Source organism: Gossypium hirsutum, chromosome D10, assembly GCF_007990345.1.
Source record: "Gossypium hirsutum isolate 1008001.06 chromosome D10, Gossypium_hirsutum_v2.1, whole genome shotgun sequence".
Lineage (NCBI taxonomy): Eukaryota > Viridiplantae > Streptophyta > Magnoliopsida > Malvales > Malvaceae > Gossypium > Gossypium hirsutum.
In genome coordinates this window covers 16,409,751-16,423,279 of record NC_053446.1, presented here as the reverse complement: position 1 = coordinate 16,423,279, position 13,529 = coordinate 16,409,751, and the positions used below count along the sequence as shown (strand labels likewise).

The window sequence follows — 13,529 nt, the reverse complement described above, 5'->3', positions numbered from 1 at the left end:
ATAATTTTATGATTTTTTTAAAATAATAGTACGTAGAGATGATATTCCACAGTCTATTTCCTAAAAACCACAACCTTAACAAAAAAAATATATATAATACCGCATCCATTCCCATTTATAACTCAAAACATGCATAAGACCTAAAGAATGACACTTTCTATGTAATCAAATCATTCAAGATGTAACGCCCCAAAATTTCTAATTTCGTTATTGTGAAAATATGACACAAATATCTGTCAGCTTTAGTGGTTATGTGTTCTGAGAGTGTTTGGGAGGTCCCAAGTTCAAGCCTTCGCTTGAGCAAATTTTGGTATTTTCAATAAATTAGGTTTTACTCTTGTTTAGTAGGCTTTTATTTGATTGTTGGGTAAATTACATCAGAATGGGCCTGCTGGTCTGGTGGTTAAATGGTGTGTTATTATGGTGGAGGTCTTGTGTTTGAATCCCTATGCAGGCAAGGGTATTATTTTTTGCTCAGATTTCAGGATAGAGTTGTGTAATAGGGGGATTCTGAGTAGTGGATGTGTAGTGGGAATTAGGGGAGAAGATCAAGGGATTTTGGGGGTTATCAGGATTTTGTTTTATTTTTTTCCCATAACCGAATTTTGACTCTCTTTTCCAAAAAAAAAAAGAAATTATGCCGTCTATTCTTCTCCCTTTTCTTTTTCTTCTTCTTGATTTTTCCCTAATCCATTTATTTTCCATCGTTTTCGCACGCGGTTAGTGCTCGCTTAGTTTCAGTAAGTGTTTCTCTTCGTTTCTATCATGAATCTCTTAATGACTGAAGTGATAATGTTTTTTCTCTGCGATTTGGGCGTAGAGGGAGGCTCGGACTGGTGAATTCAGTGTTCTCATCTTAACAATAGTTAAACGGAGGGTTATCGTTGGTGGTAAGTTGGGTTTCTGTTCGTTCTTGGTTGTCAATTCGCTTGTAAATCCATTAAATTGATGTTGAGTGTTTTGAAAATAGGCTTTGGAGTGCTCAGGGACTGTTTTAGCATCAAACAAAACCAGGTGTGTACCCGAAACGAAAAAAAAAGATTCGGCAAAAAGCCAAAATTGCTTGCTGTTTGGACAGTAGTAGTAGGATAACTTTGAAAAATCGCCATAAATTGTGGAAATCAAATTAGAGGATGAAAAAATATGGAATTAAAGCTTACTGAGTCTAGTTTCTCATAGAAGAAACGGTGTAAGTAACAGAATTGTAAATCGTGAGGTATAATAAACTTTGTAAGACAATGTTAGATTGAATTTGGGTTCCCCTATTCTGACTTTGGAAAATCATCAAAATTGGAGAAAAATAATTTTGGGTTAAAATTTACATGTTTAAATTATTAATGAGTCTATTTTCAATAGAAACAAATGGAAACATCATCCAAATTTTGTACTAAGAGATAATTAATTTTTAGTAAAGAAGGGATGAAGCTGTCAAACAACAGAACATGAGTAAGTTTGAAGATTTTACTATACTTATTGGCTGATCAAAAAATTCTGAAAATTTTATGTTAGAAAGGTATTTGAGTCTAGTTTCAAAGAAATCAAACGGATCTTAATTCGGAATTCTGTAGCTCAAGATATAAATAATTTAGTAACAGTGAGTCAAGTAGACAACTTTGAAAGAACATATAAGTAAATAGTGAAAACATATATGAATAATTAACTAGCACGTGTTACATTAAAAATGGATCACGTGGCCAAGGCCAATTTGGGCCAAGTGGGCCATATGGGCGTGTGAGCCCATTTTTCTGAAAAGTTCTGTAAGGTTGCATGGGTCACCTAAGTCAACTATGGACCTACTGTAGGGTCGGTAAGCTTTACTTAGACCCCTATATGTGTGATCTGTCTATCTGATTTCTATACCGAGCGTGACTTATGATATCTAAATGTATGTACTATTAATTCAATAATGGCATGACATATTTTGTATGTTGCATTGCATCGGCGTAGGTTGATGATATTTGGAGGAAGTGTCTGAAAGGCTATTAAGCCTGTTATCTGGCAGCTCAGCTGCAACCTTTTGATTATGTGCCGCATTTCGGTACAGCATGGTGTGTAAGGATGGGTGGGTTGATTTAATCCCCACATGGTGTGTAAGGTTGGACGGAGATGGTGTGTAAAGGCTGGTGGGTAGGATTGTGATTTACTGTATCTATATTCTGTATCTGATATGAGCCAAGGCCCTAATGTATTTCTGAGACTGTATTTGAATGGGCTAAGGCTCAAACTGATTCTGTTATGGGCACGGGCCCCAGACTATATCTAACTGAATTCTGTGATTATTTGTATGTATGTTTTCTGTGGGGATTATACACTGAGTTTGTGAAAACTCACACTTTCTCTGTTTAATCTGTACAGGTAATCCCCAGACTTGACGGGTCAGTGCAGTAGAGGACTCGACAGTGGCCACACGTAAATTTTAGATTTTTTCCGTTAATGCCTAGAATTTATTACTTATTTGGGGTTTTTGATGTATCTTCTAGACTATGGACTGGTTGGCTTTAAATTTGGGACTTTATACTATTTTTTTATGGATTTTTTTAAAATTGCAACTCCATAAAACACGATTTTTTTTCCTAAAAACTAAGGTTTTTCATAAATAGAAACGATTTTCCCTAAATTAATTGGTTACAAAAGCTTCCGCTAAGAGACAAGTTTTAAAGCAAATCAACTAGTTTTTTTTAATTAAATAAAATCTAACTTACTGTAACAGTTTTTAAACTCGACAATTTTGTCTTCAAATCCCTTTCCATGTGACATCGCCAGATTTGGCCATAACGTTTAGGTCGGGTTTGGGGTGTTACACAAGAAGAAGTGAAATTTATTTTGATTATCTATGTATACTTATAACTAGAACACAAACTGGCTCATGATACCAATTGTTGGAAAAACTGGTTTCTAAAAACGCAATGAAAAATAAATTTAGGGAAAAACAGAGTTTTAAAATTTTTTCCAGAACAAGATTTTGGTTATGATATCTAAAGTAATAAACACTTAATCAAAATTGTACCTTTTCGATTCATCTAGGATGAGCGCTTCGACCGAGTAGTCTTCTCCGCTTTCCTCAAGCTCACATCTGCCAAGTGTGGGCTCGCTTCGAATCAAAAAAAATTTCATAAAAATTACCAATGGGGTAATTTTGTAATTTTTCTAAATTTTTGGGTCAAGTTGTAAATCAAAAAAATATCTCTAAAAATTTTCTGGAATAATCTCTTCAGAGGATTTTCTCTCTACAACTTTCTCTTGAATTCAAGTGTGTGTAAATAATGACCCAAGCTCTTTTTATATAGGGAGAGTTTAGAAAGTTCAACTATGATTAAACTATCACTTTAATATTAAATTAATATAATATTTATCTTAATAAATATTAAATTAAATTTAATATTAAATCTTATTAAAATAATAGAATATTTATCTACAAGATAAACATTAAATTAATTTTAATATTAAGATAATCATTTTAATATTAAATTAATAAAATACTATTAAGATAAGTATTAAATTAAAATTAATATTAAACTATTAAAATAATATTTTTTTTTGGAATAATTAATCTAAAATTAAATTCTCTGGTAGAGTCTCAATAAAAGTGTAACTCTTCCAGTACTCAACCACTGACGACCAACCGCCGCTGGCCACTGAGATGCCGCTGTCACAGCCACCAGTACCACCGTATTCGGTGATGCAGGTGCGACACCCTTACAGCACCCCAAGTCGGTTCGGTCCAGGTCAATGACGATCCAACCGGTCTTATTTAGCCATCGATTGGACTGCTGACCCAGTTTCACATACCAGTCCAGATTTGACCAATTTTTGGATCTTGGTCTCGGATTTGGGCTCTCGAGCCCAATTTATAATCTTAGGTCCAATTTTCAAGTTCAATTACTCATTGGGCCAATTGTCTGACTTGAAAATTAACTTCCAAAAATATTATATTAATTTTAATTGATTTGATTAATTTAATTTAATTTTACTTGATCAAAATTAATTTTTCCAAAAATCACTTAGATTTTCCAAATTAATTTTTAAAGAAAGTTCTTTAATCAATTTCTCTAGTTGAAAAATTCTTACTACCACCTAATTTAATTTCACATCGAATAAATCGACTCAATTAAATTATTCCCAAAGTCATAGAATTTTCTTCTGATTCAAATGTAGAAGCATCGAATATAAAATTAGGCCTTAGTGATTGCAATTATGTCTAGAAGCATTGTTCCGATAATTCGCAATTACTTAATCATGGAGTCAGTCCACAAGAAGTAACATGATTGAAAACTCCTTATTATATACTCTTTACAAAAGCAATTCATCCAATTGCTTTATCCAATGATCTCGTCATGTGTGTGTTACATTTACATGATATCCTTGATTCCTCTGAATTAAATCTGTTCACTCAATACAATCCTATTTTATCTCATTATCACTATTGTGTCTTCTTAATGATTAATATGGTCACTGTCAACAAATGACTGTGATAAATTGATCGTTCAAGAACAAGCAACCCATGGCCACGTTCTATATTATTAATCCACACAATGTCAATGAGAGGATATCATTAACTCTTTAATTGAGCTATGAATTCCATTTTTGCTAGTAAAGCCATGCCATATACAAGTCATGTACCCAACATACCGGCTATGGGCTTGAGTATTTTTAGAGCATAAGCCTCCACTTATATCAAAGCACATGAGTTACATACGCATGGTTAGCGACTAACTCAGGATTTAGGTAAACCACACCATAAACGTCACAAGTGAATTAATTTACAAATGGATTCAAAATTAATTCATCTTGGGTCTAGTCTAACGTATCATGCTACCCATGAATACATCTATGTCTCTACTCGTGGAGTCAACTGCTCCGGTAGCCAAGACTAGCCATCTCCCCAATTGGAATTATAGACGACATAATAATCATTCTCAGTATTTGAATTAAATGCTCACTTTGATTCTTTTACGGGATTACGTAATCATTTAGATTATCTACTAAAGTAAGTTGTCTTTCTTGCAATGTAAACGTTCTTTATAATGCCACTTATCTTCAGTTTGAACTTTAGACAATCAATGAGCTAATATTTGCTTGTCACAATTCCTCTATGCATGCAAAATATAAAAGACATAAATACAAAAGAAATAATAGTGAAATGTGAAATTAAATTTATTTATTTATTCATCGTTCAAATAAATAGAAAACAATTACATGTTTACTATAATATGGGCACATTTCCCAATATTCAATTCTTCCTCATCTTTGATTTCAAGCTCTTGTTGACTTCCATAATCTAATTTCACAAGATGAGTAAACCGCACTCGAAGGCACTTAGGATGATACTTGAAGAGAGCATTTGTGGCAGCGACATATAATAACCTGTATAACACATCTATTGCAAGCACAAAAAGGTAGGGAGAGAGAGAATGTCCTTGCCTAGTACCTATCCTCCTACGAAAGAACCCCACAAGACTTTCATTAGGGGAGACAAAGAACTGAGGAGTAGTTAAGCAAACTTCAATCCACTTTAAAAACTTTTCAGGGAACCCTTGAGCTCTACGCATTGAAAGAAAAAAAAACCCCAGTGTAAAGAATCAAAAGCCTTTTGAAGATCAACTTTCAAGGCACATCTAGGAGAAATATGCTTTCTACCTTACCCTCACATTAGCTCATGAGCCAACATGTTACTATCAGTGATACTATGACCCTTAACAAAGGCACTCTAACTATTAAAGATCAAAACAAGCAAAAAAGAGTCATTCTATGAACCAACACCTTGGTTATCCACTTATAAACTGAATTGCAACAACAAATTGACCGAAAATCTTTCACATAACCAAGATTATCACACTTGGGAACCAAGGAAATTGAAGTAGCATTAAAGAAAACTAATAAAGTGGAGGATGCAAAAAAAAAATACTAAACAATCTCAAGAAAACCAAACCCCACTATACCCCATGCTGATTTGAAGAAGAAAGCTGTGAAACCGTCAAGACTAGGGGATTTCTCATCCCCTACCCAAAAATAGTTGTCTTTATCTCCTCATTGGTAATAAAACTAGTCAACATATAATGAGCGTCATCAGTCAGTTTAGGCAGTAATTCTTGAAGCAAAGAATCTAGGCACTCAACAACATTGAAATCAACTGCACTTAGAAGATTTTGATAAAACATCAAAATCTTTATAGAAATTTGATCAAAAGATTCCAACTGATTACCAGCTGCATCAAAAAGAGAAGTAACAATGTGCTTTCCTCTTAACTGTAATAGTACTATGCAAAAAAGTAGTGTTTTGATTCCCCTTTCTAATCCACTGCACTCGAGCTTTTTTCTGAAAAAAACATGCTTCAACTTCTTACAAAACTAAAAGATCAGCTTTCACCTGATCAATATGACCAGCTCTAGCTAGATCACCCTGCAACAAAGCAAGCTACAAGCTTTCCAACTCCATAGCCTTAGACTTACCTCAAGCAAAAATATTACCAAAAGCCTCAGTATTGAGCATATTCAAGACAGACTTAAGTCTCTTAAGCTTGGTAAATAACTTCAACATTAACTGGTTTTTTAGTGAGTAATATGTAGAATAAATAAGCTGACATGACATTCCACATTTGATAATATGTTTTTTTTGCATCAGATTTTGAAAATAGCATAACTTAATGAATTTAATTGTTATCATTTGATAAGGATTGAAATTTTAAAATTTAATAAATACAAAGATTAAAAATGACCAAACTAAAATATAAAGATTGAATAGCAACTTCTATAAAATATAAGGACTAATAGTAGAATTTAACCTTATATTTATTATATAGAATAAGTAATGGGATGAGAAAAAAAATAATATGAATTTGGTAGTACTAGTATAATTATTTTCTTGTCATCATTTATCATATAGGAACATGAACTAATGATTTAGATTTAGTATTACTTTTTGCAATTGTCATTTTTATTGCCATGGGATAAACTGAGTTTTTTAACCTTTTTATGCTTTAATTTAATATAAGACTGTAATTAAGACTGGCATTCTAGAACATGTCAGTTTAATATACACAAAAAAACATGAGAAAATTTTTAAAACGTAAAATAAGTGCATACTCACTTTTCAATTCTTCTATCCCTACCCCTACCCTCTCCAAGCCGTTTCATATTATAATATAATAAATCAAATTTACTTTAATCAAAGGAGATTGTTTAAATACTTGCACACCTTTATTTTTATTCGTTTGGAGTTATTTTAATGACTACTGTTTTCTGGCAAAAAATAAGAAATATTATTCCAAAAATTTCCATCATCATCACCCTACAACTCTTTTCTCTGATTCAAAATTAGAATAGATAAATAAAAATATCGAAATGCAAAATTTAGAAATTTAATAAAATTTTAATGTTGTTTGGATTAAGCTTTAAAATTTTATTTTTGAATAATTTTATTATAATTTTTGATTCTATTGATTTTTTTTACATAATATTTATAAATATCATAACTTTTTCCTAATCAATAAATAGGTGTATAATGCGCTTCAGTGCACTCGAATCCATATGTCAATAAAATTAAGAGTCGATCGACTTAAGCTTTAAAATTATTTATTGTATTCATATTTTAGATATTTATAACTTAGATTTATATTTGTTAGACCAAAATTTTATGATTTTTGTAAGTATCCAACGAAATTTGTTTATCATCTAATCGATGACTAAAATAAGCAAATTCAAACAAGAACCATTGAATTTATTTTTAACATTAATCTACATCTGTATAGATGAAATTGTAACAAATTATAAGAAAAAAAAAGTTACAATTTAACACAAACGAAAATTAATGCCATGAATAAGTTCATATATTTTGGCATTGTGTTTCAATGAAGGACACAGTTTCCTTCTCCAGATCGTGAACAACCAACATATTCTGCTGTTGAACGTTGCCAAAGATTGACATCCCACTCGAGCCTCCCATCGCCAAACAAATTACCCCCGAGCTCGAGTCCGCGATCATATAATTCTCTGCCGGTAAATCCAAATCCGCTCCGTCGAAATGGAATACAAGTTTAGGTACTTCAACTTGGGTTGAACCTGATGGCAAGGTGAAGCAAAGGTCAAGCCCCGTTGAACTCAAAGTGTCGACGGGAAGCTTCATTTCCAAGATGAATGCCTTTTTCAGCACGCTGAAAGCAGCTTGTTCGAGATACGTGATAGTGGTGCCGGAGTCGATGATTACACCGCCGCTGCCATTGTCTTCTAGTGCAAAAGTTGATTCCTTGATAGGCAAGCGAGTGCTTCCCACAGTGATTCCTTGGAGTGAAAGATAGTAAAAAGATGGTTGGGATGGGTTACGTATCAATGGAGTGGTCCGCATTTCACCTAATGATTCATTTGCACTTGCTATTGACCCCATCAAAAGTAGGCTTTTCTGGGTCTCATCCATGGCGGTTAAGCAATATGAAAACTTGGGTTCTTTTAGTTGTGAAACTAATGATAAGGGTCCACGCCCCAGCCCTACGAGGCCTGCGCCTTGAGAAAATCCGTCCCCCTCATTGTCTTCTCCGCACCCGAATCCAATATTCGGAACCGAAACACTGTCAAATTTGAATGTTTCGGTTGCCATGACCCCTTGCGTCGAGGAGTAATCGCCGTATGTGTAGAGATACTCACATGATCCATCGCTGCATGTTGATTGCGGAAGTGCTTCACATAGGTCGCTCGAGCATGACAACTTGGTGAACGTCGAAGATTTTTGCGGGTCGAAAATCGGGGTAGATTGATCGAAACATTGGGTACAAGGCTTGCATTGAGTCCATATTAAATCACTCCCGGTGTCCAAGATCGCAGAGTAACTATTCGGTGGAGTCCCGATCGATAAGTCCATTAGAAACTCGCCGTTCCCAGCAACGATAGGCGCTTGAACCTCAGCCGAATCACCGCTGGCTGCTAAAACCATGGCGTTCAACCTCTGCAGCCTGTGATTCCCACGCTTTATCCCACGTTGGATCCGCTCCCATTTGGTTAAATTCTTGCTTGAATCAACATGCTTGAGCGTGATCCTGAACCCGTTTTCGAGTTTACCGTAATCTCCTAACACTCGCCTCGACGTCGAAACCACCGGCGAGACGTACAATGCGACTATCACCAGTGCCGAAAATGAGACACAACATAAAGAATAGAGTAAAGCCATGGAAATCCAGAAGGGGTTGATGACAAAGTGGGGTTGGTAAGATGAAGGAAACTTATATAAGATTGGAAAGTGGGGAATGGTGTTTTAGATCATTATTAAGATTAAAACACAGTGAAAGCAAAGTAGCTTGAGAGACAATAATGGAGGAGTAGATATGGGGGAAAATGGAAAAAGACTAGGATTAATAGCTTAGAAGAGAAGATGTAGGCTAAAGTGAGAGGTGAGACATGCCAACTTGTTTGTACATAGAGGTTGAGATTTCACCACTTTTACAATCACTTTTCTTGGTGGTTGAGGGGATTTGAGGGTTCTAATCATCAATATATATATACAAAGAGTTTATAAATATGATAAGTGTGAAACATAGAAAAAATCTCATAGGCATTCTTAAAATGATGAGTGCTTTTCTAGTAGGTTAATTAAAAATATAAAATTTTTAAGATTTATTTAGAGTAAGGATTAAAATAACATTTAAAAACACAAATTCAAAGTACGTCATTTTCTTTCCTCACCCAATATTATAATGATAGAGAAAATTCTATTTGTAATTTTTTTTAAAAACTTAAAATACATTGAATGAATGTAAAATATATTATATAGTATGTAAAGTAGCAACAATATTGTGAGGAAGGGAATTGTCAGAATATATGGGCCTTGCTTATTGTGATTCAGGAGTTTGGTTAGCAATCTCAGATAGGAGTTGGTTGCCTCACCATTTTGACAAATAACCATAATTCTACTAAATTAATTAACCTATATGAAATTACTAATTTTATAAATCAAATTTATTGGATAATGCAATGCCAGCCTAACTTAAATCATAAACACCTCTTAAATTTACTACTTAATCAAAGCTTATTTGTATCCACTTATACTTTTTTTAATTTTATTATATATGCACACTCTATTACCTCCATCAATTGTATATCTTTACTATTATTTAAGCCCCTAATCGAGTTGGTGGTACGAGTCAACTGAGCAGACTCAATTAGGAAAATTATAGAAACATCTTTTTATGATTAAAATAAGTTATATTATTTAAGGGTATTTTAGCATTTTTATTTACAAAAAAAACTAATAAAATTATAGGTAAAGTGAGATTTGAGTCGATGCCAACTAGGTTAATAAAACATTGTTTTCTATGTTATTATTAGTTAGTTTCAAACTATACATTTCATTATTATTTTATGTTATTTTAAAACACACATCTATATTGTAAATAATGATTTTCACACACGAGTATCAGTTTATTTCTTTTTTAAATTAATTTAAATACTAAACTTTTAAATTTGGTTGGTATCGTAATACTATTACTCGGTGATAATATGAAAATTGATATAAATTAGGAATAAAAATGAGAGTAAATATTGAAAATTTAATGTTAAATAAAAATTGAAAGTTTAATGATTGATATTGATTGGAATGAGAGAGTGTTGTAAGTTTGGTGGGCTAACTTTCTATACTAATAGCGTATTGGTGAAACAAATTTGGTTGGATGGTCCTACCATTGTTAGGTAACACAAAATTGCTACTTTCATTTATATTATGTATTTGGTTTGGTTAGAATTTGTTTCATTTTGCTTTGTAATTTGTATGAATAAAATGTTTTATATTTTATCAACTTTAATTGTATAAATTAATACAATTTCGTTGCCATATTAGATGAAACTATGACCTATCAATGTTATGTATATTTATATTTTAAAACAATATATAAATATCTATAAACTAATCATCTATGACCTATCAATATAGCTCTATATAAAACAATGGTCCAAAGGGCATTGCCATTTATGAACTATATAAAAATGGGTAAAATTTCAGTTTTGCTCCTTCTATTATACTTAGAGTTTATATTTAATCCTTATACTATATTATTAATTAGCCCAAATAGTTACTACCATTAACTTTTCAATTAAAATGTTACGCGATTATATATAACTTGAAAGTGGATTTTAAATACAAAAAATAGAGGAGCTAAATTCTTTAAAATAAAAGTAGGGGATTAAATTCTAAATGTATGAAGTATATAGGGACTTAGAATATATTTTAATCTCTAAATTTTTACTCTATAATTTGACACAAATAAATAGCTAACTCAACATGAAGCATGGGTGGGACCATACTAGTTTATATAAAAGGAAGGTCCTTAGACATGTGTTCCGCCATTTTCTTTTCTTTTCTTTTTTTCTAGCATTTTATAGAAAACTGGTCAAATATCACTTTTGCTCCCTCTACTAGACTTAAATTAAGAATTAATTTTTACACTTGAATTTCTACAATAATTCGTTCCTTATTTTTTTTTTATAATGTTTAGTTCAAATGGTTAATATTATTGACTAGTTTGGTAAAAAAATTTACATGATTTTTTTTAAAAAAAATACTATTCTAACAAAAAAATTATTTTAAGATGATGAGTTAGAATACTTTTTTTTTTAAATCTAAATCAACTACGAAGATTATTAATAGTGCTAATTATTTAGACTACTAATGATATTTTTTTCCCTTTTTTAATCATTATAAAATAATGGTGAAGTAAAGTTACAATTGCACTTTCATTAATATGCTCACATTTAATATTTAATATTTATATTCAAATTTGACATAATTTAATCCTTTAATTTTAAAATGGAATTAATTTTTCCAAATAATTTATATACTTATGTAATAGTTATCTTATTATTTTATTATCATATCATTTCTATCCGAACAAGTCTTCAAGAATAAAATAGTTTACTTGTAATTGAAAGGTTAAAAATGAATTTTTTTTCAACTATATATAATGGCAAAGTGGCAAGACAATCTTTTCTGTAAATTATATAATAATTGTCAAGTTTCATTTTTGGTTCCTATACTATGTTCAAATTCAAAATTATTTATTAAATTCACATCTATTGCAATATCTTTTTATTTTTGTTACATGGTTACTATATGAGTATTTTTAAAAAAAATCTAAAATGTCAGTCTAGTGAATTTAGCAGAAAATTTTAATTGTATTAACAATTGAATTTTGGATTTTTAAATTTGAAAACTAGAGAACTAAAGTCTTAAAAATAAAAATATAAAGACTAAATTCTAAATACACGAAGTATGCAGGAACTTGAAGTATATTTTAAATTTCAAATTTTACTTTATAATTTAATTAAAAATTAATTCAATGTGAAGAGTGATAGTCAACTTATAAAAAAAAGTAATAGATGTAAAGGTTCGAGCGTTTAACAAGTTGTATATTTCTTTTACCTGAGAGTGAGAGGAAGGGGCTGATAAAGAAGAAAATTAGGGAGGATGTGAAGAGAAAGAAGAAACGATTGTGTTATTTTTAGGTTAATAATTGGTGATGTATAATTTAAATATTAATTTTTTTATGTGGTTTTTATTTTATTTTTCATGTTACATTTTAAGAGTTTTTTTTATCCATTTCATTTAATTACTTATTTATATTTAAAAAATTGGTCAACAATATATTTAAAAAGATTGGTCAATTATATTTGATGGCTTGATGGTTAAGAATGTTCATTATTTCAGATATGACTTGAATTCGAGTTACGCTAATTGTATTTATTATTTAGATTTTACCTTATTATTATAATTCAAAAAAATTAATTAATTTTAATTTAAACTGTGTATTTGAAAAGGTTGTATGTTACCTTTACTCGCACGTTAATTTAAAATTGAAATTTTACTCATACAACTTATATATAAAAGGTTCTTGACACGTGTTTAGCTTTTTTCCTTTTGCATTTATAAAAAAACTTGGGGAAATATCACCTTTAGTCTCTCTATTAAGTCTAAAATCAAGATTTAATTTTTATACTTGAATTTCTATAATAATGTGATCCCTACTTTTATGATGTTTAGTCAAAATAATTAATATTATTGGCTGCTCTAATAAAGTTTTTTATGTGAATTTTTTTAAAAAAATACTATTCCAACAACAAAATATTTTGGCGTGATGTGTTGGAATGAATCATTTAAAAAAAAATCCACATTAGCTACAAAAATAATTAAAAGTGTTAATTATTTGGATTAAATAATGACATGGTTTCCTCATATTTAGTCATTATAAGATAATGATAAAATTGTAATTTTGACTTCTCTACTATGCTCACATTTAATATTTAATCTTTATATTAACATGATTTGCTCTTTTACTTTTACAATGAAATTAGTTAACACAAATAATTTACGTACTTATATGTGATAGTTAACTTATCATTTTACTGTCGTATCCTTTATATGTTGATAAGTGTCCAATAATAATAATGTTATTTTTAGTTGAAAGGTTAAAAGAGATTTTTTTTTAATTATATATAAACATCTTGGAAAAAAAATAAAGATCATGAACGTACCAAAGTTGCATGACATTGTATTTT

At 30.9% G+C, this 13,529-nt stretch overlaps 1 protein-coding gene across 1 annotated transcript; it reads right to left on the bottom strand.

The window, feature by feature from the left end:
• Positions 1 to 7,695: 7,695 nt before the first annotated feature.
• On the bottom strand, positions 7,696 to 9,550 carry LOC107914453 (aspartic proteinase nepenthesin-1). The gene has a single exon (XM_016843373.2). The coding sequence runs from the start codon at positions 9,154 to 9,156 to the stop codon at positions 7,822 to 7,824; it is 1,335 nt and encodes a 444-aa protein (XP_016698862.1). The 5' UTR covers positions 9,157 to 9,550; the 3' UTR covers positions 7,696 to 7,821.
• Positions 9,551 to 13,529: the final 3,979 nt, after the last annotated feature.

Coding starts and splice junctions, on each gene's coding strand:
- LOC107914453 (XM_016843373.2), bottom strand. CDS start 9,156: ATGGCTTTACTCTATTCTTTATGTTGTGTCTCATTTTCGGCACTGGTG.